Below are 27534 nucleotides of genomic sequence, written 5' to 3' on the forward strand. Positions count from 1 at the left end.
GTACAGCCCTCGCTGGACGCTGTAGGTCCCTCTACAGCCCTACGCACCCCTATACAGCCCCCCCGGACCTCTGAACACCCCCAAACCGCCCTACACCCCCTATACACCCCCATACCCACCCCCTACACCCCTATACACCCCCTATACACCCCCAAACCCCCCTACACCCCCTATACACCCCCATACCCACCCCCTACACCCCTATACACCCCCCATACACCCCCATACCCACCCTATACACGCTCATACTCCCCTACACCCCTATAGACCCCCCTACACCCCCTATACACCCCTTTTGGGGGACCCCACCTACCACACCACCTCCAGCAGTTTGGGGGGGGCCTGTGCTCCACCCCCCCCCATGGCTGGGGTCACCCCATGGGTGGGGCTGGGGGGGGGCAGGGGACAGGGACCCCAGGGGCACCCCAGGGTGACAGGGTATTGGGGGAGGCAGGGACCCCAGGGTGACAGGGACCCCAAGGGGATGGGGACCTCGGGGTATTGGGGACCCCATTGTGGTGGGGACCCCAGGGGCACCCCAGGGTGACAGGGACCCCAAAGGGACGGGGACCTCGGGGTGACCACGGGGACCCCAAGAAATGAGGCAGCTCCAGTGTAGTAGAAAACACCTTTATTGGGGGGGGGGCAGCAGGGGGGGGGTGTCAGGCAGCACCCACGGGTGTGGGGCAGCACCCTGGGGTGGGGGGCAGCCCCCAGGGCTGGGGGGCAGCCCCCTGGATGTCAGGGCAGCCCCAGGGGTGTCAGGGCAGCCCCAGGGGTGGGGGGCAGCACCTATGGGTGTCAGGGCAGCACCCACGGGTGGGGGGCAGCCCCTGGGGTGGGGGGCAGCACCCATGGGTGCCCCCCGCTCACTTGCGGCCCTTCTGCTTCATGTGCAGCACGAAGTAGTCGTTGCAGGCGATGGTCAGCCCGGCCACCAGCGAGAAGAAGCCCTGGAAGCCCACGCGCCCGTCGCGGCTCTGCTCCAGGTCCCGCAGGATCTTCTCCAGCGCCATCGGGTCCCGCTGGTTCTGCCGACACGGGGGGGTCAGCGCCCCCCAACACCCCCTGCCCGCGGGGGGGCCCCGGGACCCTACGGGGGGGGGGGGCTGTGCTGGTGGGGTGTGTGGGGCGGGGCCTGGGTGCTATAGGGGCGGATCTCGGGGTGCTACAGGGGGTGATCTTGGGGTGCTACAGGGGATGGTCCCAGGGTGCTATAGGGGCTGATTTTGGGGTGCTATAGGGGGTGATCTTGGGGTGCTATACAGGCTGATTTTGGGTGCTATAGTGGCGGATTTTGGGGTGCTATAGGGGGTGACCTTGGGGTGCTATAGGGGCTGATTTCAGGGTGATATAGGGGCGGATTTTGGGGTGCTATAGGGGGTGATCTTGGGGTGCTATACGGGCTGATTTTGGGTGCTATAGGGGCTGACCTCAGGGTGCTATAGGGGGTGACCTTGGGGTGCTATAGGGGCTGATTTTGGGTGCTATAGGGGCTGACCTTGGGTGCTATAGGGGCTGATTTCAGGGTGCTATAGTGGCGGACCTCAGAGTGCTATAGGGGGTGATCTTGGGGTGCTATAAGGGGCTGATTTCAGGGTGATATAGGGGTGGATCTTGGGTGCTATAGGGGCTGATTTCGGGGTGCTACAGGGGGTGGTCCCAGAGTGCTATAGGGGGTGATCTTGGGGTGCTATAGGGTCCAATACTGGGGTGCTACAGGGGCTGATCTCGGGGTACTATAGGGGCTGATTTTGGGTGCTATAGGGTCCAATCTTGGGGTGCTATAGGGGCTGGTCCCAGGACGCTATAGGGCTCGATCCTGGGGTGCTGTAGGGGCTGATCTCGGGGTGCTCTAGGGGCCCCCCGCCCGCCGCCGCCCCCACCTCCAGGAAGCCGGGGAACTCCTTCTCCATGAGGGCCCGCAGGTCCTCCTTGCTGAGGTGGTTCTTGTCCCCCGCGTACTTGTGGAAGGTGAACATGAGGGTCTCCATGGCGTGTTCCATCTGGGACGGCATGGCGGGGGCTGCGGGGGGGGACACAGCTCAGCCCCGCGCCGCCCCGCACCCCCCCGCACCCCCCCGCCCCGCCGGCGGGCTGAGGCTGGCACCGCTCATCACACGTGTGAGCGGTTTTCCAGCCGCCGGGAATGACTCAGCTCCGGCCGCGGGGTGGGGCCGGGGGCGGGGGGGGGACACCCAGGCGGGTGTGTCCCGTGTCCCCCCCCCCTCAGGCCATGGGGCACCCTGGGGAACCCCGATGAGTCAGGGAGGGGGGGGTTGCACAAAGCCCCCGGCCCCCTCCCTGGGCGGGGCGCTCCCTGCCTCAGTTTCCCCATAACTGAGGGGTCACGGGGGGGGCAGCCCCAAAGCGGCCCCCCCAAGGGGTCACCCCCCTCCCCAAAGGGGTCACACCCCCCCCACACCCCCCCCCATCATTTTGGGAAGGGATGCCTGGGCCTGGCGGAGATGTGGGGTGACGGCAGCGTGGGGACACGCCTGCCCCCCCCCCCCCCCCCAGCCCCACGACCCCCCCTCAAGCTCAGCGCGCCCCCCCCCGCGCTGCCGCAGGGTTGGGGACAGGGTTGGGGACAGGGTCGGGGCCACCACTGCCACACCCCAGCGCCACCGAAACAGGAACTGGCCCAGCCCGCGGCTTCGCTCCGAAAACTTGGGGGGCTCCGGGGGGGTGTGGGGCGGGCGGCGGGGCTGGGGCTCCCCCGCTCAGCACCGGGGACCCCCCCGGCCCCCCCCAGGCAGGATGCGGCCCCCCCGGGGTGCAGGAGCATCTTTTGGGGGGGGTGTGGGGGGATATCCCCCTCCACGGACACCCCAAACCCTCCGGGGGGGTGGCCCTGGCCCACGTGCCCATTTCGGGGTCCCCCTCCAAAGGGGGGTGCGGGGTTGGGTCCCCCTTTAATGGGGGGGGGGCACAACGCCCGCAGGCCCCGCTGCGGGGGGGCAGGATGGGGCCCACCCCTAACGGGAGGGGCAGGAGCGGGGTCCCCCTCTGGCAGGGGGGCAGGTTTGGGGTTCCCCGCCGAGGGGGGGATGCCCGGGGGGGGCGCAGAAGATTTTAATTTAAATGAGGGGTGCAGAATTGGGCCCCCCCATAGCAGGGTGCGGGATTGGCCCCCCCCCAAGCAAGCTGCAGGATCCCCCCCCCCCCTCCACGCGGGGTGCACGATTGAGCCCCCCCCTAAGCGTGGTGCAGCCATGGGGTCCCCCCCAAGAAGGTGCAGCCTGGGGGGCTCCCCCCCGCTGATGGGGGGGCAGGGGGCCCCCCCGGGCCGGTACTCACGGTGCGGAGCGGCGCGGCGCGGAGCGGGCAGTGGCGGGGCGCGGCGCCGCCCGGGATAGGCACGGCGGGGGCGGGCCGGGGGGGGCCGGGGGGGCCGGGGCGGCCCCGCTGACTCACCCGCTCCCCGCCCGCCTTAACCCTTCCCTGCGCCCGCGGCCCCCCCGGACCCCCACCCTGCCCCCCCCGGACCCCCATCCTTACCCCCCGCTCCCCACTGCGGGACCCCCGTCCTGTCCCCCGAGCCCCCCCCCCCATCCTGCTGCCCCCGGACCCCCCGTCCTGGCCCCCCCCCCGTCCCCCCCCCACTCCTGCCCCTCCCGGACCCCCCGTCCTGCCCCCCCGGGCCCCCGTTCCTGCACACTCGCCCCCCCAATCCTGCCCCCCCCGGACCCCCATCCTACCCCCCCGTCCCACCCCCGAGAGCACCCCCCGCCCCGCCGTGACCCCATCCCGGCGGGGACGCCACCCCGGCGCGTGCGGACTTAATTAACGACTAATTGGGGTTGCGAGGCGCGGGGACCCCGGGGGGGGGGGAACACCCCGCGCGTGGCCGCCCCCGCAGCGCCCCGGGGCGCGTCCGCCCTTCCCGAGCGCGGGGCGCGGCCACCCGCGGCACGAGGGGGGGTGACACGGGGACCCCGGGGTGACGATCCCCCCCCCCGGCCGTGCCTCAGTTTCCCCACCCCAGGAGGGTGCAAAGGTACGCGGGGGGGGGGGAGCAGGGCTGGGGCGGGGCTCATGGGTGCCCCCCCCCTCCATGGGTGCGGGCCCGGCCCGCCTGGCTCCATCTGCCGGAGACGGGGGGAAGGGCGAGCCGGGCCCCGAGGTGCCCTTCCTGGGGAGGGACCCCCGTGTCCCCAGGACCCCCCCATCAAACGCCCCCCTCAAGGGCCTCCCCTTCCTCACAGGGCTCCCCAGGGACACCCCCCCCGCCGCAAACCCTCAGTCCCCAAGAAGACCCCAAGGGACCCCCCCAACTCCGGGGACCCCCCCAACCCCGGGGACCCCCCCCGCGCGGAGCCGGCGCCCCGCGTCGTGTCACTCTGCCCTCAGCCAAGATGGCGGCGCCCCCTCATGACCCGCAATAGGCGCGAAGCCGCGGCGGGGGGACCCCGCCTGCCCTCTCCCGAAATGGCGGCCGCGGCCCCACGTGCCCTAAGGGCGTGGCGGCCTTGCCAGCTTGCCCTCACCCAATATGGCGGCAGCGCGCCAGTGCTCCTGGAGGGCGCTGAAGCCGGCGGCCGGTGACCCGGATGTGCCCGCCCCTCTGCCCTTATCCAAGAGGGCGCCGCGCCGCCCGCCTTTCCCAATGGGAGTGAAGGCGCAGAGGTGAGCGGGGCCCGGATGTGGGGCGGGGCCGCGCCGGGGGGCGGGGCCGCGTCCCCGGATGTTGCGTCGCGCCGGAGCCGCGGCGGCCGCCTGCGAGCGGGGAGCGGAGCGGACGGAGCCAACATGGCGGCGCCGAGCCTGGGGCGGCCGTGAGGGGGAGGCCGCGCCGCCCTCAGCCCGGGCAGCCCCGCAGCGCCAGCGGGGCCGGCACAGCGGAGCGGGGGCCGAGGCGGCGGGCATGGCGGGGGCGGCGTAAGGGAGCCCCTCGGCCGTGCCTGTGGGTGAGGGGACGGGCCCGGGCCCAGGCCGCCTCCCCCCCCACCTCAGCGCGGCCCGGTGCCGGGCAGGGGCAGCGCAGGAGAGGCCTCGGGGCCCGGGGGATGGGGCCCTAGGGGGGCCGCAGTGCCGTGGCCGCGGGGCCGAGCCGCTCTCCTCGGCAGCCCGCGGAGCCCCCTCCTGGGGCCGGCGGCCCCTCGCCGCCCTCCCCGCCCCTCCGCTCCCGGGGCCTGGCGGGGCCGGACAGGCCCAGCCCCCAGCGGCGGCCGCCGGGCTTTCGGCCGGGAGGCGTTAAAAATCCGGGTGCTCCCCGTCTGCGGGGGGAGGCCGGAGCCGGGCGGCGGGAGGTGCCGGGCCGCTGCGGCATGTGCCGGTAACGGGGAGGGGAGAGCCGGGGGGGTTCGGGGCGAGCGGCGCGGCGAGGCTTCGGCCGCCTTCAGATAACCCCGCTTGGGTCGCTTTGGGCTGTTTTTTTGGGAGCTTTAAGCTTCGCTTCTGGGAGAGTCAGAGTTTTTTATTTTTTAGTATTTAATAGGCGCAGGGCGGCGCGGCTGTAGCGGTTGGGACGAGGCGCTGGGCCCGGCTGCCCGAGCAGGCCGCGTCCGGGGGATAAGCTGGGCTTAAGGAGCTGCTGGGGAGGAGACGAGCGCTCTAATTGTGAGTAAACGCAGGAGGAGGGATGGGCTGAATTTGTAAAGACTGGCCCAGTTCAGATGACCTTCTCCTGGCTTTTTTGTTAAGGTTTATCCCTTAAGCCCATCCAGTTTGCGGAGGAATTGTGATACTAAGAAAGCGAATCGAGGTCTCGGGTGTTGGGAGCGCCCTGCCCGTGCCCCGGCTCCGAGGGCGGCGTTAGGCCCCGCTGGTGAGAAGGGAGCAGGGAGTCGGTTCTTCAGGAACGGTGTTTTCAAAAAAAGAAATGACCTAGAGAGTGCAGGGTGAGTTCTGGACTTTCCTTCTCCACCTCCCCACGTCAATAAATTATTAAGTAGGAAAAAAAGAAGGTTGGAGGGGGGAAAAAAAAAAATAAATTGGGTGGCTTCTGGCAAGTCGACCAGCTTTAACACTGACCGCTGCTGCCCGGCTCTGGACGTTCGGCTTCCCCGCTGCAAGAGAAACGTGAAACTCTGCGGGCGCTGCCGCGGTTTTGTTGGGTAGTTTATTTAAAAAGTCAAGGAGAAAAGGGGATAGAAGACTCCTTAAAAACCCTCTCGCTCGGCGGCTGTTCGGAGCGTGGATATAAGCAAGACCAGAAGAGCTCCTCGCTAAGGTGGGTGCACCTACGTGTATATTTTTTCTAACGTACTAACGATTCGCCCATCCCTCCTCTCCCGGGAGCAGCCGCCGGCCGAGCCTTGCGCCGTGGGGACGATCCGGGGAGGCTCCGTCCCCCGCGCACGGAGCCCGGCCGAGGTGGATACCTGGGGTCGGCTGGGCGCCCGCCTGCGCCAATAACTCTGCGGTTTGGCGAATTGTCCTGACTCGGAGAAGTTTGGGAAGCTTGGCCGGAGGTGAATCCCGATCAGGTGTCTGTTTGGGGACGGAAAGGGCGAGATGGGTGACGCCGGCTGCGAGCGGGGGCTGCGGAGGGGCCCGGGCGGGCGCTGCCCGTGACGTCGCTGACGCCGTCCCCTGCCCGCGCTCCCGTTTCCATGGCTCGAGCGGCGCCTGCGGTTACGCGCCGGCGTAGGGGAGGCTCAGGGAGTTCCCAGCTTTGGGATTTTTATTTAGGATTTTGCTCTTTTTTTCCCCCCCGTCGGCGTGCGGTGGCTCGGGCACCGTTCCCGGCTGGTGGTGCTGCTCCGTCTCGGCACCCCGGCACTAACCGGGGGGTTGGTTTTGGGGGTCCCTTTGCCGGTGCCATTCGGGGCGTTAGTGGTGTCGGAAATCGAGGCCCCTCAGTGGCAGGAATGAGATTAACTGAGGTGACAGGCATTAGACCGGGGCATGAATCGAAGTGAAAAGCACTTCCTGCGCTGAAAAATAAAAATCACTCTCCCCCAGTTAAACCCCCGCACCAAAAAAATTCCGCCCCCCCCTCCCAGTCCTACCCCAGAACAACCGCTGGCTGCGTCTGGCTCGTTGTCGGGGGGTTACGAGGACTTTGTCCGGTGACGCAGCGTGGCTGAGCGCTTCCTCCTCCCCCTCCGGCCTTCGCTGCCCCGGGGTGGCCGGGGGTGGCCGTGTGGGCTCGGCTCTGCCGCTGCCATCGAGCCTGTTTTGCTGGGCTGGGACTAGAGGGTTTGCTGCCATTAGTGGTGGGTTTAGGATCTTTTTCTGCCCTACGGGTGTTGTGGGACCGGCTCAGACCCGCTGTCCCCTCACCAGCGCTGACACAAAGTGCTGCAGGGGCAAGGTCAAAGAAAACCCTCCAGAGAGGACAGTTATGGATTAATCTTATTTCTCCTCAGCTCCCTTTGACCGGTTCATCCTCCGCGCAGCAGGAACCGTTTATATCCCCACTTCTCCCGTTAATCTGTCTCGTTCCTCAGCAGAGGTTGCCTGTCCCGCGGGATGGCGGGTGCTGGGCCGGGTGTCGGTCACGGCGGGCAGCGCCCCGTCCGTCTGCCGGCCCGGGAGTCGGGGGGATCAGCTGGTCCCACAGAAAACCAGCGGCCGAGTGGCCTCGGCGAGCGGCTCCCGAGCTCGGGGCTGGGGCTGCCGCCATCCTGGCCGACGGGATCCGTGCGCCTGCGGGGAGCCGCGGGGCGGCCGAGCTCTTTCGCGAGGAAGGAGAGGAGGAGGAGGAGAACCGCGTGGTTGGCGTGGCGGAGCTGCCGGGAGCAGAGCTGGGGCGAGCCGGCGGCCGGGACGACGCCAGACGAGGTGCTGTTTGTTTCGGGGTGAAGGTGTCTCAAGAGCAGAGGAAGGAACCTCGGGGGTCACTGCTGCCGGGGCGGCGAAACCGAAGCGTTCGGCTCTTTGTTGGCGTTTCCTTCCGTGATCCAACGCGTTTGGGTTCTGGTTCTGCCTCGGGCTTCACACCTCTGCCGAGGCTCCGCGGCGCCGTTCGGCCGCTCCTGGCCGAGTCGAGCGGGATCGGGTCTGGTCTGTGGCGAACACGCGACTGGGCGGACTGGGTGTCCCCCTCGCGTCCGCCTGCAGCGCGCGGAGGGAGGAGGCTGGGGTTGGGCTGCTCCGGAAAATTCCCCTCCAAGTTGGTTTTTGTGCCTTTGTGCCCGTCCAGGCAGGACCGTGCTGCGGGAGGTGGGTTTTCGCGAGTTCCCCGAACTCGCCCAGTGGCAAAAGGCCCCTGCACCCACATGAGTAAGGCTCTGATTAACTGCAGAGCTTTGTAGGCACCAAAAGCTTGTTTTTCCTGTTCACTTTAAATTATTTTAATGATCCTGGAGCCCAACCGAAAGTCTCCTCTTGAGGAAAGTCTCCGGAGCGGGTGCGCTGTGCTGCCTGTCTGCGCGGGGGCACGCACGGCTCTCGGGGCACGGGGGCACGGCCAGCTCCTCCTCTGCTGCTGGGAGATCTGTCCTGCTCCCTCCCCTCGCGATGGGGCTGTTTGTTGAGGAAAATCAAAGGGTTTCAGGGTGTTTTTTTTAATGCATGTGCGCAGCAAAGCGCTCCAGCCTTCCGATCCCGTGGGTTTAAGGCGGGAGGAGAGCCAGAGGCGAGGGGAAGCGGGGATCTCTTCCAAGTAGCGGCTGCTTGGAATCCCCTGCTTGGAAACGAATTTAACAGCTTTTTGTGGTTTTGGGTGGTGCAGCCGTAAGGAACTGCCCCCCGGGACTCTACTTCCCCCACACAGAAAGTCTCTTTCTGCTGAATCTCCTCTTCTTGTGTTTAGGCAGCGCAATGTCAAGTTGCCTTTTATTCTTTTTGCCTCCCTGGAAGAAAACATGCAGCGTAATCCCAGGGCGGTTGGTACCAAATAATCAAAAGAGAGCGTCTGCCTAATTTCTGCCTTGGGTTTCTGCACTTCCGTGCCTGGCAAACCCGACTGCAGGGGAAGGAGCCATTTGGAGTGAAACGCTACAAAAGAGGGTCCCTGAGAGCGGCGCTGGCCTGTGCCCGCGCCGGGGTGGTTCCCCCCGGTTGTGCGGAGCGGGCGCCGTTTGGGGACAGAGGTCGCGTTTCTGGGGAGGACGATGGGGCGCGGATCTCCAGGCCATGAGCTGGGGGGCGGCTGGGGGGGGGTGTGTTCAGGTTTTTCTCTCAGAGCTGCTTACAGGAGGCCGGGCCGAAGGCAGAGACCTCGCCGGGCGCTGCCTGTGCTCGCTTCTCGTCTGTTTTCGTTTGCGCAGGAATATTTGTAGCTCCCGCAGCAAAACCCCGACCGGAGCGTGTGAGCAGCACCCACGGAACCCGGCGGCGGGCGGGAGCAGGGGGAGAGCTGAGGGGGCCGGCGGCCACCGAGCCACCCGGCCACAAAACCAGCGGCCTGTGGGTTCGTTTACTGGTTGGCACTGGTGCTGCAGCACCAAATCCAGTCTGGATGTGGCCGAGGAGCGCCGGGGACTTCGCCGTCAGCTCGAAGCGCAGCTTGGGGTGTGCTCGGTGCTTTTTCCGCTCACGGCAGCGACCGTCCAGACTGAGGATCGCTCGTCATCGGGTTTTTTTCACGCTTTTACTCTGGGTTCGCGCAGTTACCGCGCGCTGCCCGTTGCGACGCAGCCGCAGCTCCTGGTAAAGGCCCCTCCATGGTTTGGCCCTCGCGGGGTTGAGGAGACCGGAGGAATCCGCTCCCTCTCCCGGGAGCCGCAGCCCAGCTCTGGCTTCGCCGTGGAGCTGCCATGACTCGGCTCCCGGGCTGGAGCAGAACCGGGGTGCTTTATTCTGATTTTTCTCCCCTCTGCCCTGCACGGAGGTGGCTACAGGCTGGTTGTAGCAGGAAATACCTTCACCAGAAGCTGTTCCGGGAGGACTTGTCTCCTTGGGGGAAGCTGTACGGTATATATTGCCCTCTCCTCCCCAGCTGGAGCAGGCAGAGCTGCGTCAGACTGTTTTCAGAGCAGCAGTTGCTCAACACATTTTTAATTTGAGCTATTTGCATTTTATGATAGGAATTAAAACCCTCCCATTGAGTGCTGGTGGCCGACGGCCCCGTCGAGGGCTCCCCCCGCCTGCCTGGGGCCCGAGCGTGAGTCACCGGCCGTGCTGGGAATAGGGAGATTCCAGCCGGTGTCGCGTGTTTACGCCCCGCCGCCTCTGTTTTGGGAACCGTAACCAAGCGAAGCTGCTCCGTGGTGACGCCGGCTGGGCTGGGGCGAGCTCCGGAGGGAAGATGGAGCCATGGCCCGGTGCCGGATGGAGCAGAGGCTGCATCCTGCCTGGAAAACCGCAGGGGTGGTACCGGACTGCGGCCTCGGCCCCGTGTCCCGCAGGGCAGGAGGGCTCCCGGCCTCGTTAAACTACCGAGGGCCGTCGTGCTGGGGTATATCCCTGACGCGGCCACACCAAGGTGCCTTTTAGCCACGGCCCCGAGCTGGAGACGCGCTTTGGGGGTCCGAAGGCCCCTCGGAGCGGCTCGGGGGGTGCCCCAGCGAGCCCTGCGGTGCGGTTTACTCCGAACCCCAATCGCCCCGAGCGACTGGTGTTGCCGAACGGCTCGTCACCAGCCCCCGGCATGTCTCGTGGCCGACTCTGTGCAGTGACACGGTGCCGTCCCCAGGCGTGGGACACCTTAACGTCACCTGCTGCGCTGCGGCAGCGCTCGGTCCCCGAGGGAGGCCAGGCACGGGCTGCGATTCCTGCGGGTCCCCCCTCCCCTCGGCTGGGCACTGGGCTCCCCGTGGCTCTCGGTGAAGAAACGAAGCTGCCGGTGCTGCTGAAAGTGCCGGGTGACGGCAGAGCCACGAGGAACTGGCCCGGGGGGGCCGGAACCAGGCGAGAAACCTGCTGAGACGGGGCGGGTGAGCCCCGAGTCGGGCGCTGAAGCCAGTCTGGCGAGGCTGGCTCTCCTCCGACTTTGAAGCCCGACAGGTCGGGGCCTGCCGGGCGGCTGATTTCCTTCTCCCTTGATGTTTCGGCGCGATACCAGTGGCTGCGCTGAATGGCTTCGTGCGGTTGGTGCCCGCTGCTGCGGCGGGCTCAGCGGGGGCTGTTGGGGACGTGGGGGCTCGTTTCGCTGGGGCGGAGGACGTCGGCCTTCACCTGCGTCGCGGTCTCGAGCCCCGTAGCTCCTCGGTGTTTCTGCCAGACGGTGTTTGGGGTCACAAGCGAGCGCGGTGCCGTCGATCTGGTACCCGATGATTTTTGGTGTGCGATGCTCTGGCAGAGCAAAGGATGAGTCGCTGCCCACCGCGATGCAGTGGCGGGCTGCAGAGCGGGGTTTGTAACCGAGTATCCACCGATTAAATCCCGTTGGCCCTCTCTGTCTTGTAGGGTTGTGGTGCTGCGGGGAGCCCCGGCTCGGCGCCGGCCGGCAGCGGCGGACGATGGCCGCCTTCAAACGGAGCCGAGCGCAAGCGTGGCCGGAGGAACGGGGCGACCGGGAGCACGGGCTGTACAGCCTGCACCGCATGTTCGACATCGTGGGCACGCACCTGACCCACCGGGACGTGCGGGTGCTCTCCTTCCTCTTCGTGGACGTGATCGACGATTACGAGAGGGGGATGATCCGCAGCGGCCGGGACTTCTTGCTGGCGCTGGAGCGGCAGGGCCGCTGCGACGAGACCAACTTCCGGCAGGTGCTGCAATTGCTGCGGATCATCACGCGCCACGACCTGCTGCCCTACGTCACCCTCAAGAGGCGACGGGCCGGTAAGTGACGCCCGAACGAGGCCCGCTTCCTTAGTCAGCCCGGTTTTCCTCAGCTGACGCCCTGGAGAGGCAGCGGTTAGAGGACCCCGAGGCTTGTGAGGACAAACGGCTGCCAGAAGTGCAGGCAGAGGCGGCCACGGGGTGTTTTTTAGGGGTTTAGCACCATTTTGGGGGGTTAAAGCCTCGTTTCTGGGGAGTGCCGAGGTCTCCTCCTTTCTTTAGCGGCAGAGGACGGGGGTTGCTGCTGTGCAGCTCCTAGCTCTGCCAGCTCCCGCCCCTGCCAGCTCCCGCTGCTCGTCGCTAGTTTTTAGGGAAATGCTGCTTTTGGCCCCAATTCCCGCCTGGAGCGAGAAGGAGCCGGCGGGGGGGCTGCGCTCGACGTGCCGGCGGGGCGGGGGAAGCCCCCTCGTCCTCTCGGGGCTGAGGCTGGTTTGGGAAGCGACCGACGTCCTCCCCGAGCTGGTGCTGTCAGTCCTGCGGCGTGCAGCACAGAGAGGCCCGAGCGAGAAACCCGCGGCCAGATTCAGACATTTTTTAACCCGTTTTCCAGTGGGATGCCCCAGACCCTCCTCTCCTGATCGCCCCTTTTCCCCTCACGCTCTCCTGGCTCGCAGGCCCCAGCAGTTGGGATCTGGATAATTTTGTGGGTGTTCGGTCACTTCGTGGAGCTGCCAGGCTGAGCCCTGCCCTCCACCGCCTTGGCCCTGTGCCTTTTTCTTTTTTTTTTTTTACTAAAAACCTCAATTTGCAGTTCAAAGAACGTAACCCAGATCATCCAGCACCAGAGGAGTCAGCAAGGAGGGAGCACTTGTTGCAGGGGATGCGTAAGGCAGCCGCTGCAGCAGGATTCAGCCTCTTGAAATTTGCATCTTTGCTTTAAATTGGGATAATTGGGCTTTCTTGGCAGTCCCAGGCTGCCGACTCTTCCCGGTTTCTGCCCGCGCTGTGGGCAGCGGTGCCGTTCCCTGCCGGCGCTTGGGAGAGCGGCGAGCACACGTAGGGGCAGGCGTTAAAAACTCCCCGGGTTTGGGGGTGAGAGGAGGGACGGACCGGGGCTGGCAGCGGGAGCGTGGTCCCCCCTGCCAGCGGGAAACGGTTCGGGTGCCTTGAAAATTAACGGGGGTTTTTGTTCAAGTCGCTTCTTAACCAGCATCGGGGAGGGGATGGGGAGGGGACGCTCCTTTGGGTGGCAGCTGCTGCCTCGTGCCGCTGCAAAACGCCAGAAACTTCCAGCCCGGGTGGAGCCTGAGCGCGGGGCAGCCCTGCCTGCACCTACACCCTGCACCCACGCCCTGCGCCCGCGCAGGCTCAGACCAGACGCCGCGAGGATTTTCCCGTTATCCGGCATTTTCTGGGAGCCGGGAGCGCGCTCTGTGCCGCGGCGGCGGGGTGCAGGCAGGGCGGAGGAGGCTGGCGCTGGGGTGACCTTTCTGTGCTCTTCCTCCGCACCGGGCCAAGAAAAACTAGAGAAAAAGGGAAAGCGGGGGGCGGGCGCGTTCCCCGGGCCGGCTGCGCGGCGCTTGGGCTCGGGGAGGTTTCTGGTGGTGCCGATTCCCCGAGTTTCTGTAGGGGTTGGGGGGTCACAGCACTGTTCTTGTGTTTTTTGAGCAGCTTTTTGCTCGTTTGGTGCAAAAACCCGAACGGAGGGGGCTGTTGGCCGAAGCCAGAGCCGTCCCCGCCTCAGGTTTTGGTGTTTCGGGGTGAGGCGGGCGCCCGCGTCTCCGCAGGCCGCCGTGGCGCGAGCAGCGACGCTCCGTACCCCTGAGATCTCGCTCTTGCGAGGTCTCCGGCCGCGCCTGGGTGGAAACGGTTCAACTAAATGCGCAAAACCAGCGTTTCAGAAAGCTTTAGGAAGGAAGGCGCCTCACGGGGGGGTTCTAGCGGGGGGATTGATGGGGTGAGGGAAGTCTCCTCCAGACCCAACGAGCTGACGCTTGTTTCTGCATCCCGGGTCCTTCCAGACGCCGCAGCAGCCCCGAGCTCTTGTCTCCTCCTGCCTCATTCGTATTCGTGGCGCTGAAAAGCAGCAAAACCCCGTCCTGAGGCCGGAGCCGGCTGGGCACTGCCGGAGAGCGGCGGGGGGGCCGGGGACACCCGCGGCCTTGGCCGGCCTCGGCCCGGCGGGGATGGGAGGGATCCTGCGCGGGACGGGCCGTGCTCCGAGCTCGCCAAACAGGACAAAAACAACCCGCAGAAAACGTCCCGGCCCTCCAAAATAACCCCATAATCTTTGCTCAGCAGCTGCTTCCGCTCAGCAGCTTGACTCTCCTCAAACCCCCCGCTCCTGCCCCTGTGTTAATTCGAAGGTTTGATCTGCTGAAGTCGGGTTTAAATCACGGAGGTTTAACGGTTTGGGCACGCGCCAGCTTATCCTAAAGCAGCCGGGTCCGTCCTGGGGACCTGGAGCTGCCCCCGCGGCCGCTCCCCCAGAGCTTTGCTCAGACCCAGGCGGGGCCGCGGGGGGGGCAGGGGACGAATCGGGGGCTGGTCTGAGCGATGGGCCCGGACGGGGGATTTGCGGCTCCGCTCCGAGTTGGGGCGTTGGGATTATCCGCGGATAAACAAACGGAATCGGCCTTTCCTGAGCCGCAGCTGCGCGGCCTCGGCACCCCGACGGGGTTTTTCCGAGGCGGGAGAAAACGGCAGCTCCGTGCTCGGGGGGTGCGGAGCTGCTCCAGCACACGTGGGCACCTGCCACGGCGGGAGAGATCTGCCCTGGCCTCCTGCTTGGAGGGTCCCCGTGTCCCCTCCGTCCCTCCCCGAGGGTCCCCGTGTCCCCTCCGTCCCTCCCCGAGGGTCCCCGTGTCCCCTCCGTCCCTCCCCGACGGCCCCCGTGTCCCCTCCGCCCCTCCCCGACGGCCCCCGTGTCCCCTCCGCCCCTCCCCGACGGCCCCCGTGTCCCCTCCGCCCCTCCCCGACGGCCCCCGTGTCCCCTCTCTCCCCCAGTGTGTCCGGACCTGGTGGACAAGTACCTGGAGGAGACGTCCATCCGCTACGTGACGCCCCGAGCTCACAGCGAGGCGGAACACGGGCTCGGCCACCCCCATAAATCAGGTGGGTTCGGGCCCGCGGGGATCGGGGGGGTCAGTCTGGGAGCGCGGGGACCCGCTGCCACACGTCGGGGGGACACACCCGCGCGCGGGGCTCCACGTCCTGCCCGGCACCGCGTGGCTGCGGGGGGGGCTGTTGGCTCTCCGGGGGTAATGTGGGGGTCCCCTCTCGGGGGGAGCAGGAGGGAGGGGAGGGCAGGAGCTCAGATGCGGCGCCAGCGAGGGCGAGCGGGGCCTGCGCTCCCCCGGGGTGTCCCCTGACCCCCCCGCCCCCCCGCAGTGCCTCCCCACCACCCCGTGGTCTGCTGCTCCTCCGCGGGACCCCAGATCTGCACCAAGCGGCCGGGCCGCGGCCGCACCCTCCTCGGCAGCCAGCGCAAGAGGAGGAAGTCGGCGACGCCGGACCCCAAGGAGAAGCAGACCTGTGGTGAGACCCTCTCGGGGCTGGGGGTCGGGGAGGGGGTTCGGGGGTTCCCCACGCCGCAGCGCTCACCCCTCTGCCCCGCGTCCCCCCAGACATCCGCCTGCGAGTCCGAGCCGAGTACTGCCAGCACGAGACGGCGCTGCAAGGCAACGTCTTCTCCAACAAGCAGGACCCCCTCGAGCGCCAGTTCGAGCGCTTCAACCAGGCCAACACCATCCTCAAGTCCCGGGACCTGGGCTCCATCATCTGTGACATAAAATTCTCAGAGCTCACCTACCTCGACGCGTTCTGGCGCGATTACATCAACGGCTCTTTGCTGGAAGCCCTCAAGGGCGTCTTCATCACGGACTCGCTCAAACAAGCCGTGGGCCACGAAGCCATCAAACTGCTGGTCAATGTGGACGAGGAGGATTACGAGGTCGGGCGCCAGAAACTCCTGAGGAACTTGATGCTGCAGACGGCGCCCTGACGCCCGACGCCGCTCGGTGGGATCCAAGCTTTTTCCTTTTTTTTTTTTCCTTTTTTTTTTTTTTTTTCTAAAAGGAAAAGATGATCGAAACCCCCACCCGGGCACTGTGCGACTCTGGGTTCGGAGCTGGGCTGGAGCCGCGGGGAGCGCCGGAGGCTTCTGTGTGTCCTCACCCCTTTCCTGTCCTGTCACCTCTCTCGCTTTGTTTTCCTTGGTTTTTTCCTCTTTTATTTTGTATCCATTAAAAACAACAACAAAAAAGGCAAAATTCCTGCCTGGGGCACATCAGTGATGGGGCTGGGCGAGCCGGGGCGGGGGGGCACGGCGGAGGTTTGTACCGGGGTGGGCTCGGCCCCACGGTGCCTGCGCCGGGTCTGGGGGTGGCTTTGGCCCCCTCCTGCCCTTGTGTCACCACTGGGGGGGGGACTCCGTGTGCCAGGGGGTGCCCCACGGGCCGCGTCCCCCCAGTTTCTTCCCCCAAACGATCCCACCCCCCCTCCCCGTCACCTCAGTGGGTTTCTCAGGAGTAAAACCGTCCCCGCGGTGTCCCCTGGACCATGTGCCTTCGCGTCCCCCTCCCCTGCGGGGGCCGGGGGGGGGGAGGACCAGCGCCGAGGGACGCCCCGAGATCTCTTGCCTGTCCCCTGTGTGGCTGCCTGGCTCTGTCCCTCCCCTCTCCAGCTGGCAACTGGGACAAACTGGGACAAGGGGCAGGCCGGGGCGACGCGATCTGCCTGTTGCTGGCAGCAGGCAGCCGAGCCTCTGCCTGCGCGTTGGAGGGGGCCGGCGGCGTGCGGCCCCCCCGGCCCCGGAGAGCCCCCACGGGGCGTCTGTCCCCCCCCTCCACTGCCGCCGGATCCCGGGGGCGGGGGGCGGATTTTTTTCCAGCTGCATCCTGGTTTTGTGGTTTTTCTCCCCGTCCCCACTCGGCTGCCGTGGGGTGCGGACCCCTCCCGGGAGGGGGGCAGCCCCCTGGGACTCGTGGTGCGTGTGGCCCCCCCACCCCCCCGCCCCTTCTGCTTACGGACGATTCTGGCACAACTTGGTGTAATTTCTGTGACTTCTGTATTTTTTAAACTTCAATATAATGGTCATATTCCCTGTGTAGCTTTCGGGTTTCTTGAAATAAACATCTACCGCAGCGCCTGGCTCCTTCCTTGCGCCGGGGGGGACCCCTGACCCCCCAGCAGCGGTGGGACACACCCAAAAAAAGGGGGGGCCGCCCCCCTGGCTGCAGCACAAGGGGCCGGGGAGCCCCGAGCCCACCGCGCCGCCGCGTTTTGGCGAGGAACGGGTCAGATCTGGCCCCGCTCCGGATTCGACGGCGGCGCCAGCCCCGCGGCCACCACGGTGCCGTAGAGGTCGGGCCGGCGGTGGCCCTGCACCGGGATCTCGCGGCGGACGCGGTGCAGGTAGTCGAGGTCGATCTCGGCGTAGCAGAGCCCCGGCCCCTCACGGCACTGGGCCACCACGGCGCCCCAGGGGTCCACCACCAGCGCGTGGCCGTAGGACGTCCGGCGCTCGTGGTTCCTCCCGGTCTGGGCGGCCGCCACCACGTAGCACTGGCTCTCGATGGCGCGGGCGCGCAGCAGCACCTGCGGGCGGGGAGGGGTGGGGCCGGGCGCCCTTAAATACGCAGAAAAAGGGGCTTTTGGTCTGCAACTCGCCCCGCGGGGGACGGGGCGGAACTCACCTCCCAGTGCGCCGAGCCCGTGGGGACGGTGAAGGCCGAGGGGTAGGTGAGGATCTCGGCGCCGGCGCGCCGCAGCGCCAGCGAGATCTCGGGGAAGCGAAGGTCGTAGCAGATGGAGAGGCCGAGCTGGCGGCGACACGGGGGGGACGTCGGTGAGGACACGGAGCTGAGGGGACGGCGGAGGGGCGCCATCGCCCCACAGGGTCCCCGGAGGTGCCCGTCTGTCCCGTACCTTCCCCGCCGGCGTGTCGACGGGGGCCACGATCTCGGCGCCGGGGTTGGTGAAGCTGCTCTCCTTCATGACGGCGCGTCCCGGCAGCTCCACGTCGCACAGGTGGGTCTTTCTGTAGGTGGCCGCGAGGTGACCTGGGGACGAGAGGGGGCGAGGGGGCGGAGGGGGGTTGTCTCCGGGGGGACAGGGACCCCCGGTCGGCGGGGCGGGGCCGGGGGGTCTCACCTGAGGGGTCCAGCAGCACGTGGCAGTTGTAGATGCGCTGCGTGGTCGGCCAGTCCTGGCCGCGCTCGTGGAAGCCGCCCAGGGACAGCCACACGCCGCACTCCCTGGGGACGGGGACCCGGGGTCACCCCGGCGCCATCTCCACCACCCCGGGGGTGCGGGGGGGTCCCCGCCGGTACCTGGCCAGCGCCGTGTAGCGCCCCATGAGGTCCCCGTCCAGTCCCTCGGCCAGGCGGAGGGTCTGCGCCGTGTCGGAGCCGATGTAGTCGAAGCCCTCGGGGAGGAAGACGAGGCAGGCGCCGCGCCGCGCCGCCTCCCGCACCAGCCCCGCGCAGGCGGCGAAGTTCAGCTCCTTGTCGGGCGTCGAGGTGACCTGGCCCACGGCCACCAGCGGCTTCAGCCCCGGGGGAGCCGCCATGGGGCGCGGCGGAGGCGCGGGGTGCCCGGAGCTGTGCGGGCGTCTGCGGGCGCAGGCGGGAGCTGGGAGCAGGCGGCGCAGGGGGGGCCGGGGCACCGCGCTCAGCCTGGGGCAGGGGGGACCCCGGCGTGGGGAGGGGGGGTCACGGCTGCTGCCTGCGGCCCCTGGGCAGGGGGGGGCGGTTCAGAGGGGACCCACGGCCAAGGGGACGGCGCTGGCCCCACGCAGGGGCCTGGGGGTGGCTGCCACTGGGCAGACCCCTCCTGCGGCCCCACTGCCCCCAGCAGCGCCCAGGACAGACCCCAACTGCCCCAGCACCCCCCAAACTGCCCCAGCACCCCCCAAACTGCCCCAGCTCTGCTCCAGGACAGACCCCAACTGCCCCAGCACCCCCAAACTGCCCCAGCTCTGCTCCAGGACAGACCCCAACTGCCCCAGCACCCCCCAAACTGCCCCAGCTCTGCCCCAGGACAGACCCCAACTGCCGCAGCACCCCCCAAACGGCCCCAGAACCCCCAAACTGCCCCAGCTCTGCCCCAGGACAGACCCCAACTGCCCCAGCACCCCCCAAACTGCCCCAGCACCCCCCAAACTGCCCCAGCTCTGCTCCAGGACAGACCCCAACTGCCCCAGCACCCCCCAAACGCCTCAGCTCTGCCCCAGGCAGGTCAGACCCCAAACTGCCCCAGCTCTGCCCCACGTCAGCCCCCCACCTGCCCCCTGGCCCCCCCAAGGGCCCGGTTTGCCCCCAGTGTCCCCCCAGGTGCCCCCCGGCCCGTACATGCCCGGCCGGCGGCGCGGAGAGGGCGCGGGCAAAGTCCCCACCAGCCGCGCCCTCAACAAAGATGGCGGCGCCGCCGTCTGCCGAGAACCGCCCGGCCCCGCCCCACTTCCGGTCTGCACCGGAAGGGGCGTGACCCCGCGGCGCGGGGCAGGGGCGGGGGGGGCGAAGATGGCGGATAGCGCGAAGGGGCGGCCGGCGGCCGTGCCCGGGGGGAAGGCGCTGACGGCGGAGCAGGTCCGGGCCGGGGGGCGGCGGGAGGGCCTCGGCCACCGCGGGGGGTCGCAGCCCCGTCACCGTCCGTGTCCCCGCAGGTGGTGGCGCGGTTCAACCGGCTGCGGCAGGAGCAGCGCGGCCTCGCCTCGAAGGCGGCGGAGCTGGAGCTGGAGCTGAACGAGCACAGGTGGGACTGGGGGGTGGGGGGCGGTCAGGGCCGCGGGGGCCTTCGCTGCCTCACCCTCCTCCTCCTCCTCCTCCCCCCAGCCTGGTGATCGAGACGCTGCGGGACGTGGACCCCACGCGGCGCTGCTACCGCATGGTGGGCGGCGTCCTGGTGGAGCGGACGGTGAAGGAGGTGCTGCCGGCGCTGGAGGGCAACCGGGAGCAGGTGAGGGGGGGCCCCGCTGCCGCCCCCGGCCCCGCTTCCCTCGCGTTTATTTTGTTGGTTTCCCCGCAGATCAGCAAAATCATCGAGACGCTGAACCAGCAGCTGCAGGCGAAGGGCCGGGAGCTGAACGAGTTCCGCGAGAAGCACAACATCCGCCTGGTGGGGGAGGACGACCCCAAGCAGCCCCCCAAGGAGGGCGCCGAGGGCGCCAAGGGCGGCTCTGCCGGCGTCCTGGTCTCCTAGCTGCCCCCCCGCACCCCCCCCTTGTTATTTAGTGTTATTCGAGTCGTGTTTTTTGTTAAATAAATGTGTTTTTTTTTCCTGTGGGCGCTGAGGGCGGCTGCGGCTTCCCGGGCTGCGGGGGGGGACACGGGGGGGGCAGCTCCGGGGGAGGCCAGGACAGGCCCAGACCCCCCCCCCGCTGGGCTGGCCACAGGGTGACCCCGTGTCACCGGCCCCCCTGTCTCAGGGGGAGGTGGCACTTTGGGGGGGGGGGGGCAGGGGTGGCACCTTCGGCCACTGTTTTCTTGCTCTGGCCACTAAAATGCTCCGTGGCGCTTCCCCAGGGGTGGCCCTGGTCCCCCTCTGTCACCCCGTTGTCACCCGTGAGGTCACAGCGCACACTGGCCTCGTGGGGGGGGGGAGAAACACCCCCCCGAGTGCTTGAAATGCTGCTGGGGGGACCCCGGGGTCGGGGCGGTGGGTGCCGGGGGGGGGCGTGCACACGCGTGTGCTGCTGGGGGCTGCGGACACCCCAAAAACCGGGGGGCAGGGGACAGGGACACGCACCAGGAGGGGACAGGACGGGGTGTCACCGGGGCGGGAGGGTGACACCGTCACCCTGAGCGAGGCCGGCGCGTGCCGGCGCGTGCTGGCGTGTGGCACCCCGGGGTGGGACGGGGACAGGAGGGGCCGTGGCTGTTGTTGACTGTACACAACCCCCGCCCGCGGCGTCACCCGCCACCGGGCCCGGCCGGTTCCCCGCGGCCGCCGGCCCCATATAACGCCGGTGACGCCGGTGCTGGCGGGGGGACGCCATGGAGGGACCCGCGGGGCCGCGGCTGGCGGAGGCCGAGCGGGAGAGTCTGTTGGGCTCCGTCCACGGCGTCTCGGGGCCCGGTACCGCCGGCGGGGACACGGGGACCCAAAATGGGGGGGGGGGGGGGGGGGACGGGGGAGCTGCGGGGGGCGGTGGCCGCGGTGGGGGTGACGGCGGCGTGTCCCCGCAGTGGTGACGGCCACGCGCATGGCGGGGGCGGCCATGTACGAGCTGGTGCGCGTGGGACACGCGGAGCTGGTGGGGGAGATCATCCGGCTGGAGGGGGACATGGCCACGCTCCAGGTCTACGAGGAGACCTGTATCCTCCGGCCCCACGGCCCCTCCCCACCCCGCCGCCCTCCCCCGGCCCCTCCCCAGCACCCCCGCACTTCTCCGTCCCCCCCTGTCCCCCCTGTCCTGTCTTGTCCCCCACCGCCTTCTCCTGTCCCCCCTCCCTGTCCCTCCCGTCCCTTCTCTGTCCCCTCATCCTCCCCTGTCCTCCCCCTGTCCCCTCCCCGTCCCTCCGGGTCCCTGCCATTGTCTGCTGTCCCCTTGTCCTGTCCCCCCTGTCCCACTCCCCACCTTCCCCTGCCCCCCCCATCCTATCCTGTCCCTTCCCTGTCCCCCCATTTTCTGCCCCAGCTCCCCCCCACCCCTTTGTCCCCCTGTCCCCTCCCTCTTGCCCCCATCCTGCCCTGTCCCCCTGTCCTGTTCCCCCTGTCCCCCCCAGCCCCCCTGTCCCCTTCCTGTCCCCCCCATCCTGCCCTGTCCCCCTGTCCTGTTCCCCCTGTCCCCCCCAGCCCCCCTGTCCCCTCCCTGTCCCCCCCATCCTGCCCTGTCCCCCTGTCCTGTTCCCTCTGTCCCCCCCATCCTGCCCTGTCCTCCCCCTCCTTTTCCCACCCCCCTGGTCCCCCCCGTCCCGCCCCTGTCCCCATCTCGCCGTTGGCCTTTCCTGAGCGCGGGGGCAGCGGGGGTGCGGGTGGGGGACCCGGTGCTGCGCACGGGGAAGCCGCTCTCGGTGGAGCTGGGCCCCGGCATCCTGGGCTCCATCTTCGACGGGATCCAGCGGCCGCTGCGGGACATCGCCCAGCTCACGCGCAGCATCTACATCCCGCGGGGCACCAACGTCCCCGCGCTGCCCCGACACCTCACCTGGGACTTCGTCCCCAGCAAGGACGTCCGGGTGCGTGTCCCCGTGTGTCCCCTGGGGACGCGGGGACGTGGGGACGCCCCTTGCCCCAGCACCCCCGGAGGGGACGCGGCCCGTTGGGGTCCCACGTCCTCACGGCCACCCCCCGCCAGGTCGGGAGCCACGTCACGGGCGGTGACATTTATGGGACGGTGGCCGAGAACTCGCTCATCCAGCACAAGATCATGGTGCCACCCCGCAGCCGGGGCACCGTCACCTACATCGCCCCCCCCGGGCACTACAGCGTCTCGGTGAGGGCGGGTGACGGGCAGCGGGTGACACGCGGCGGGTGTCGGGGTCCCCGGTCCCCGCTGCCCGTCCCTCCCGTCCCCGCAGGACGTGGTGCTGGAGCTGGAGTTCCAGGGCAGCGCGGAGCAGCTCCCCATGCTGCAGGTCTGGCCCGTGAGACAGACCCGGCCCGTGGCCGAGAAGCTGCCGGCGAATCACCCGCTGCTGACGGGGCAGCGCGTGCTGGACGCCCTGTTCCCGTAGGGCCGGGGGACATGGGGACAGGGGACGGAGATAGGGCTGGGCAGGGGCACGGGGGACAGGGGAGGGGATGGCGACAGGGATGGGGACAGGGATGTGGGATGGGGACAGGGATGTGGGATGGGGACAGGGATGGGGACAGGGATGCGGGATGGGGACAGGGGTGGGGACAAGGATAGGGCTGGAGATGGGGAAGGGGATGGAGAGGGGATGGGGACAGGGATGGGGACAAGGATAGGGCTGGAGATGGGGACAGGGGACAGGGGAGGGGACAGAGATAGAGCTGGGGAGGGGGACAGGGGACAGGGATGGGAATGGGGGACAGGAGAGGGAATGGGGACAGGGATGGGGACAGGGATAGGGCTGGAGATGGGGACAGGGGACAGAGAGGGGATGGGGACAGGGATGGGGATGGGGAATGGACAGAGACGAGTCTGGGGACAGGGACAGAGATGGGGACAGACATGGGGAACAGGGACAGGGATGGAGTTGGGGACAGCGACAAGTTGGGAAGAGGGATGGGGTTGGGGACAGGGATGGGGACAGGGGATGGCAGTGTGGGACAGGGATGGAAGTGGGGATGGGCTGGAGGTGGCAATAAGGGACAAGGACAGGGACAGTCCCGCCAGTGGGGGGGCTGGTGGGTGACACTGGGGGGTCACACACCCTCCAGCCAGTCCCCAGGAGGGACAAGGGACGGTGACAGGGACGGGGGGTCCCTCCCACCTCCACGGGGCTGTAGCGGGGTGGCGTGGGGGTGGTCTCCCCTCAGCAGCCACCGCTCCCGGCCGTCCCCACGCGTCCCCGTCCCCAGGTGCGTGCAGGGTGGCACCACGGCCATCCCGGGCGCCTTCGGCTGCGGCAAAACCGTCATCTCCCAGTCCCTGTCCAAGTTCTCCAACAGCGACGTCATCGTCTACGTGGGCTGCGGCGAGCGGGGCAACGAGATGTCCGAGGTCCTGCGGGACTTCCCCGAGGTGGGCACGGGGCCGCGGCGGCGGGGGGGCCGCGGGGCCGGGGGCGGGGCGGTGACGGTGCCGCTGTCCCCAGCTCACCATGGAGGTGGACGGCAGGACGGAGACCATCATGAAGCGCACGACGCTGGTGGCCAACACCTCCAACATGCCGGTGGCCGCCCGCGAAGCCTCCATCTACACCGGTGGGCCGGGGACCGCCGCGGCGGGGGGGGGACGGGGGGGGGACACACACGCACCACGAGGCCGCTTGTGCGCAGCCACGCGGCCAGAGGCTCACCGGAGCGTGCGCCGAGCACGCAAGGATGGCACCGAGCACACGAGGGCCACGTTGAGTGTGCGAGGGTGGTGCCGGGCACACGAGGGCCACCTCAAGCATGCAAGGGCCACCTTGAGCGTGCAAGGATGGCACCGGGCACACGAGGGCCACGTTGAGCGTGCAAGGATGGTGTTGGGCGCACGAGGGCCGCCTTGGGTGTGTGAGGAGGGCGTCGGGCACACGAGGGCCGCCTCGAGCGTGCGAGGCGCGTGCGAGCCACATGCCGCCGGCGCAGGCATCACGCTGGCCGAGTACTTCCGTGACATGGGCCAGCACGTCAGCATGATGGCCGACTCCACCTCCCGCTGGGCCGAGGCGCTGCGCGAGATCTCGGGGCGCTTGGCCGAGATGCCGGCGGGTGAGCACCGGGGTTTGGGGGGGGGGGAGCCCCTCGCCCCTCCGCCAGCCCCGAGGCGGCGGTGAGGGGCTCCGGCCGCCCCGGTGACGCCGCGCTCCCCCGCAGACAGCGGCTACCCGGCGTACCTGGGCGCTCGCTTGGCCTCCTTCTACGAGCGCGCGGGGCGAGCGCGCTGCCTGGGGTCCCCCGCGCGCGAGGGCAGCGTCAGCATCGTGGGCGCGTGAGTGCGGGGGGGGTCGCGGCGGGAGGTTGAGGGGGGGGACACCACACCCCCCGCCCTGGCAAACCCCCCCCCGCCCGCTGTCCCCCGCAGCGTGTCCCCGCCGGGAGGGGACTTCTCGGACCCCGTCACCTCGGCCACGCTGGGCATCGTGCAGGTGAGCGGGGGCGCAGCGGGGACCCCCCTTCTCCCGGCGCGGCCCCCCCCCGACCCCCCCGCCGTGCTGCGCCCCCCCAGGTGTTCTGGGGGCTGGACAAGAAGCTGGCGCAGCGCAAGCACTTCCCCTCGGTGAACTGGCTCATCAGCTACAGCCGGTACCTGCGGGCGCTGGAGCCCCACTACGAGGGGCTGCACCCCGAGTTCCCCGCCCTGCGCCGCCGCGCCAGGGAGATCCTGCAGGAGGAGGAGGAGCTGGCGGAGATCGTGCAGCTGGTCGGAAAGGTGGGATGGGATATTATGGGATGTCATGGGATGGGAGGGGATGGGGACAGGGATGGGATGGGGACAGGGATGGGGTGGGATGGGATGGGATGGGATGGGATGGGGTGGGATGGGATGGGATGGGGACAGGGATGGGGTGGGATGGGATGGGATGGGGTGGGAGGGGATAGGATGGGATGGGATGGGATGGGATGGGATGGGGTGGGATGGGGTGGGACGGGAGGGGATGGGATGGGATGGGATGGGATGGGATGGGATGGGATGGGATGGGATGGGATGGGGTGGGATGGGGTGGGACGGGAGGGGATGGGATGGGATGGGGTGGGACGGGAGGGGATGGGATGGGATGGGGTGGGATGGGATGGGATGGGATGGGATGGGGTGGGACGGGAGGGGATGGGATGGGATGGGGTGGGGTGGGACGGGAGGGGATGGGATGGGGATCAGGACACCCCAGCCCCGTCCCCCTGCAGGCGTCCCTCGCTGAGGCCGACAAGGTGACACTGGAGGTGGCGAAGCTCCTCAAGGACGATTTCCTCCAGCAGAACGGCTACTCCTCCTACGACAGGTACCCCCCGCCCCCCCGCAGCCCCCCGGCCCCCCAGCCCCAGCCCTGACACCCCCCCCCCCCCGCCACCCCCTCCCCAGGTTCTGCCCCTTCTACAAGACGGTGGGGATGCTGCACAACATGGTCACCTTCTACGAGCTGGCGCGACACGCCGTGGAGGCCACCGCGCCGGGCGAGCGCCGCGTCACCTGGGCCACCATCCGCGAGAGCCTGGGGGACATCCTCTACAAGCTGAGCGCCATGAAGTTCAAGGTGGGCGTCGGGAGGGGGGTGGGAGGGGGGGATGTGACCCCTTTGGGGGGGTGCAGGGGGTGATGCCGCCGTGTCCCGCCTGTCCCCAGGACCCGGTGAAGGACGGCGAAGCCAACATCACGGCAGCCTTCGCCCAGCTCGGCGAGGAGATGCAGGCGGCTTTCCGCAACCTGGAGGACTGAGGGGGGGGCAGGAAAAGGGGAGGGGGGGTGGAGGGGTCACCCCGGGGCTTCCCCCCCCCCCCCCAATAAAGGGCCCGAGGTGGTGCTCAGCCTCCAGGTGTGGTTTCCCTGCGGTGGGTGGGAGCATCCGGTCCCCCCCCCCCCCCCCTCCCCTCACCGGGGGGGTCCCTTTCCTGCTCCAGCCTGGGAAGGAGAAGGGACAGAAGTGGCGGGGGGGGGGCTGCGAGGATTTTGGGGGTCAACCTGGTGGTTTTGGGGTCCAGCCGCGCCCCAGCCCGAAGTTCTCCACGCTGAGCCCCGGTGGATTCAGTGCACATGGGGGGGGGGCTGCGGTGGTGGGACACGGGGGTGACAATGACACCCACCCCACCCCCCCCGCCGGGGCCAGAACTGCCGTGACAAGGGAGGTGACAACACCGGGACTTGGGGGCAACGGGGTGGGGGGGGGACACGCTGCGGGGGCTGCGGGTGCATTTGGGGGCCACCAAGGCGGATACCGGGAAGGCTCCTCCCGCCACGTGGCTGGATCCGTCCCTCTTTGGGGGGGGGGCCCTATTTGACACAACCCCCCCCCCCCTCCGGGGCTGGCGGGGTCACCCCGGGGTCGCCCGTCGCCCCGGGGGCGACGGGCGACCCCGGGGTGACCCCGCCAGCCCCGGAGGGGGGGGTCCGGTGTCGTGAGTGTGTGTGTGTGTCCCCCGCCCTCGGTGCCGCCCCCGCCCGCCCCGGCCCCCGCCCCGTCCCGCCCCGTCGCAGCCACCGCCCGGAGATGTGGGTGCTGCTGCTGCTGCCCCTGCTGCCCCCCGGTGGGTCCCGCTCGGGGGGCGGGGGGGGGGGGGCGGCGGGGGGGTCGCAGAGGGTGCTGGGGGGGTGCAGAGAGTGCGAGGAGGTGGGGGGGTGCGGAGGGAACGGGGGTGCAGGGGGTGCTGGAGGGGTGTCCAAGGGGTCCGGGGGGGGCTCTGGGGGGCTGCAGGGTGCAGGGGGGAGTAGGAGGTCCGGGGGGTGCTGGGGGGGCTGCGAGGTCCGGGGGGGGGTGTAAGGGGTCCGGGGGGGGGCTGCTCCAAGAGGGTTCAGGCGGTCCAGGATGTGGAGGGGGGGGCTGGGGGGGGGGGGGGGCTGCAGGAGGTCCGGGGGGTGCTGGTGGGTCCCAGGGGTCCGGGGGGGCTGCGGGTGCAGTGGGGTGCAGGGGGTGCGGGGGGGCTGGGGGAGGAGATGTCCCTGTCCCCGAGTCCCGCGGTCCCCGAGTGTCCCACAGCGGCGGGTCCCCGCCATGGCCCCGCCGGGGGACGGTGACAGTCCCCAGGGTCCCCCAGCAGCGTCCCCCGTGGCCGTGGGGGACCGTGACAGCCCCAGAGCGTGTGTCCCCCCCGCCCCCCCGTACCGCCAGCGCTGGTGACGGTCCCCGTTGTCCCCAGCCGAGCCGTCCGCGGGCCGCGGGGACCCCTCGGGGGGCTGCGAGTTGTGCCACAGCCCCCACCGGGGCCAGGCGTGGGCCAACGCCACGCTGGGGGCCAGCGTCACCCTGGGGTGCCCCGCGGCGGGGGCCCCCCTGGGCCGGCTGCTGGCCGAGCACTGGCACTTCTGGGGGGACCCCGCGGGCCCCGGGGTCACCGTCTGCAGCCGCAGCCGCGGCCGCGCCCGCTGTGACCCGACCTACGGCGGCCGCGCGGCGCTGGGGGCCCCCCCCGGCCCCCCGGGGGGGCGGCTGCTGCTGCGGCACCTGCGCCCCGACGACGCCGGCACCTACACGTGTCTGCTGCTGGGCGAGGGCGACTGCGCCTGCGGGCGAGTGAGCCTGCGCCTGGGCGGTGAGCGGGGCGGGGGGCTGGGGGGGGCAGCGGGGGCCCCTCGCCCTGGGGTCGGGGCTGGGGGGGGTGTGTGGGGGGCAGCGGGGGCCCCTCACCATGGTGTCGGGGCTGGGGGGGTCATGGGCGGCCCCTGAGGGGTTTCCTCCTGCCCCCCCCCCCCCCGCACAGGTGCCTCCT

General features: G+C 69.2%; 5 protein-coding genes across 7 annotated transcripts; 3 read left to right on the forward strand and 2 right to left on the reverse strand.

Moving 5' to 3' along the window:
- Window positions 1-616: 616 nt before the first annotated feature.
- S100A10 (S100 calcium binding protein A10) lies at window positions 617-3455 on the reverse strand. The gene is made up of 3 exons (XM_074853109.1): window positions 3301-3455; window positions 1887-2026; window positions 617-1031 (listed from the first exon to the last, which is right to left on the reverse strand). The coding sequence occupies exons 2-3, from the start codon at window positions 2016-2018 to the stop codon at window positions 870-872; spliced, it is 294 nt and encodes a 97-aa protein (XP_074709210.1). The 5' UTR covers window positions 2019-2026; window positions 3301-3455; the 3' UTR covers window positions 617-869.
- A 3641-nt stretch (window positions 3456-7096) lies between these two features.
- Window positions 7097-16704, forward strand: DEDD (death effector domain containing). The gene is made up of 5 exons (XM_074852869.1): window positions 7097-7731; window positions 11242-11619; window positions 14566-14673; window positions 14950-15096; window positions 15186-16704. The coding sequence occupies exons 2-5, from the start codon at window positions 11295-11297 to the stop codon at window positions 15560-15562; spliced, it is 957 nt and encodes a 318-aa protein (XP_074708970.1). The 5' UTR covers window positions 7097-7731; window positions 11242-11294; the 3' UTR covers window positions 15563-16704.
- On the reverse strand, window positions 16609-19013 carry NIT1 (nitrilase 1). 2 transcript variants are annotated; one of them, XM_074852871.1, is made up of 6 exons: window positions 18912-19013; window positions 17892-18173; window positions 17713-17816; window positions 17488-17621; window positions 17256-17381; window positions 16609-17157 (listed from the first exon to the last, which is right to left on the reverse strand). In XM_074852871.1, exons 2-6 carry the CDS (start codon window positions 18128-18130, stop codon window positions 16858-16860), a joined length of 903 nt encoding a protein of 300 aa, XP_074708972.1. In that variant the 5' UTR covers window positions 18131-18173; window positions 18912-19013; the 3' UTR covers window positions 16609-16857. The 2 variants fall into 2 exon arrangements, with proteins under 2 accessions (XP_074708972.1, XP_074708971.1); XM_074852870.1 differs by having other exon boundaries at window positions 17892-18236; window positions 18912-18993.
- A 52-nt stretch (window positions 19014-19065) lies between these two features.
- Window positions 19066-19844, forward strand: PFDN2 (prefoldin subunit 2). Its single transcript, XM_074853146.1, has 4 exons — window positions 19066-19148; window positions 19226-19314; window positions 19395-19518; window positions 19588-19844. Exons 1-4 carry the CDS (start codon window positions 19083-19085, stop codon window positions 19759-19761), a joined length of 453 nt encoding a protein of 150 aa, XP_074709247.1. The 5' UTR covers window positions 19066-19082; the 3' UTR covers window positions 19762-19844.
- A 711-nt stretch (window positions 19845-20555) lies between these two features.
- Window positions 20556-25634, forward strand: LOC141936419 (V-type proton ATPase catalytic subunit A-like). 2 transcript variants are annotated; one of them, XM_074853340.1, is made up of 14 exons: window positions 20556-20637; window positions 20748-20876; window positions 21526-21740; window positions 21860-21997; window positions 22083-22234; window positions 23050-23212; window positions 23286-23394; window positions 23764-23886; window positions 23992-24106; window positions 24200-24263; window positions 24344-24547; window positions 25021-25115; window positions 25196-25367; window positions 25457-25634. In XM_074853340.1, the coding sequence occupies exons 1-14, from the start codon at window positions 20556-20558 to the stop codon at window positions 25547-25549; spliced, it is 1854 nt and encodes a 617-aa protein (XP_074709441.1). In that variant the 3' UTR covers window positions 25550-25634. The 2 variants fall into 2 exon arrangements, with proteins under 2 accessions (XP_074709441.1, XP_074709442.1); XM_074853341.1 differs by lacking the exon at window positions 20556-20637 and having other exon boundaries at window positions 20728-20876; window positions 23008-23212.
- Window positions 25635-27534: the final 1900 nt, after the last annotated feature.

Source organism: Strix uralensis, chromosome 32 (genome assembly GCF_047716275.1).
Source record: "Strix uralensis isolate ZFMK-TIS-50842 chromosome 32, bStrUra1, whole genome shotgun sequence".
Lineage (NCBI taxonomy): Eukaryota > Metazoa > Chordata > Aves > Strigiformes > Strigidae > Strix > Strix uralensis.

Bases quoted from the DNA above. Each gene is read 5' to 3' on its own strand.
- S100A10 (XM_074853109.1), bottom strand. From the start codon at position 2,018: ATGCCGTCCCAGATGGAACACGCCATGGAGACCCTCATGTTCACCTTC. The intron at 1,032-1,886 runs GTGGGGGCGGCG...CCGTGTCGGCAG, and splicing joins AGTTCCCCGGCTTCCTGGAG to AACCAGCGGGACCCGATGGC.
- DEDD (XM_074852869.1), top strand. From the start codon at position 11,295: ATGGCCGCCTTCAAACGGAGCCGAGCGCAAGCGTGGCCGGAGGAACGG. The intron at 14,674-14,949 runs GTGGGTTCGGGC...GCCCCCCCGCAG, and splicing joins CGGCCACCCCCATAAATCAG to TGCCTCCCCACCACCCCGTG. The intron at 15,097-15,185 runs GTGAGACCCTCT...GCGTCCCCCCAG, and splicing joins CAAGGAGAAGCAGACCTGTG to ACATCCGCCTGCGAGTCCGA.
- NIT1 (XM_074852870.1), bottom strand. The intron at 17,817-17,891 runs GTACCGGCGGGG...CCCCGTCCCCAG, and splicing joins CGCTACACGGCGCTGGCCAG to GGAGTGCGGCGTGTGGCTGT. The intron at 17,382-17,487 runs GTACGGGACAGA...TGTCGCCGCCAG, and splicing joins TCGACACGCCGGCGGGGAAG to CTCGGCCTCTCCATCTGCTA.
- PFDN2 (XM_074853146.1), top strand. From the start codon at position 19,083: ATGGCGGATAGCGCGAAGGGGCGGCCGGCGGCCGTGCCCGGGGGGAAG. The intron at 19,315-19,394 runs GTGGGACTGGGG...TCCTCCCCCCAG, and splicing joins CTGGAGCTGAACGAGCACAG to CCTGGTGATCGAGACGCTGC. The intron at 19,519-19,587 runs GTGAGGGGGGGC...GTTTCCCCGCAG, and splicing joins TGGAGGGCAACCGGGAGCAG to ATCAGCAAAATCATCGAGAC.
- LOC141936419 (XM_074853340.1), top strand. From the start codon at position 20,556: ATGGAGGGACCCGCGGGGCCGCGGCTGGCGGAGGCCGAGCGGGAGAGT. The intron at 20,638-20,747 runs GTACCGCCGGCG...GTGTCCCCGCAG, and splicing joins CCACGGCGTCTCGGGGCCCG to TGGTGACGGCCACGCGCATG. The intron at 24,107-24,199 runs GTGAGTGCGGGG...TGTCCCCCGCAG, and splicing joins AGCGTCAGCATCGTGGGCGC to CGTGTCCCCGCCGGGAGGGG.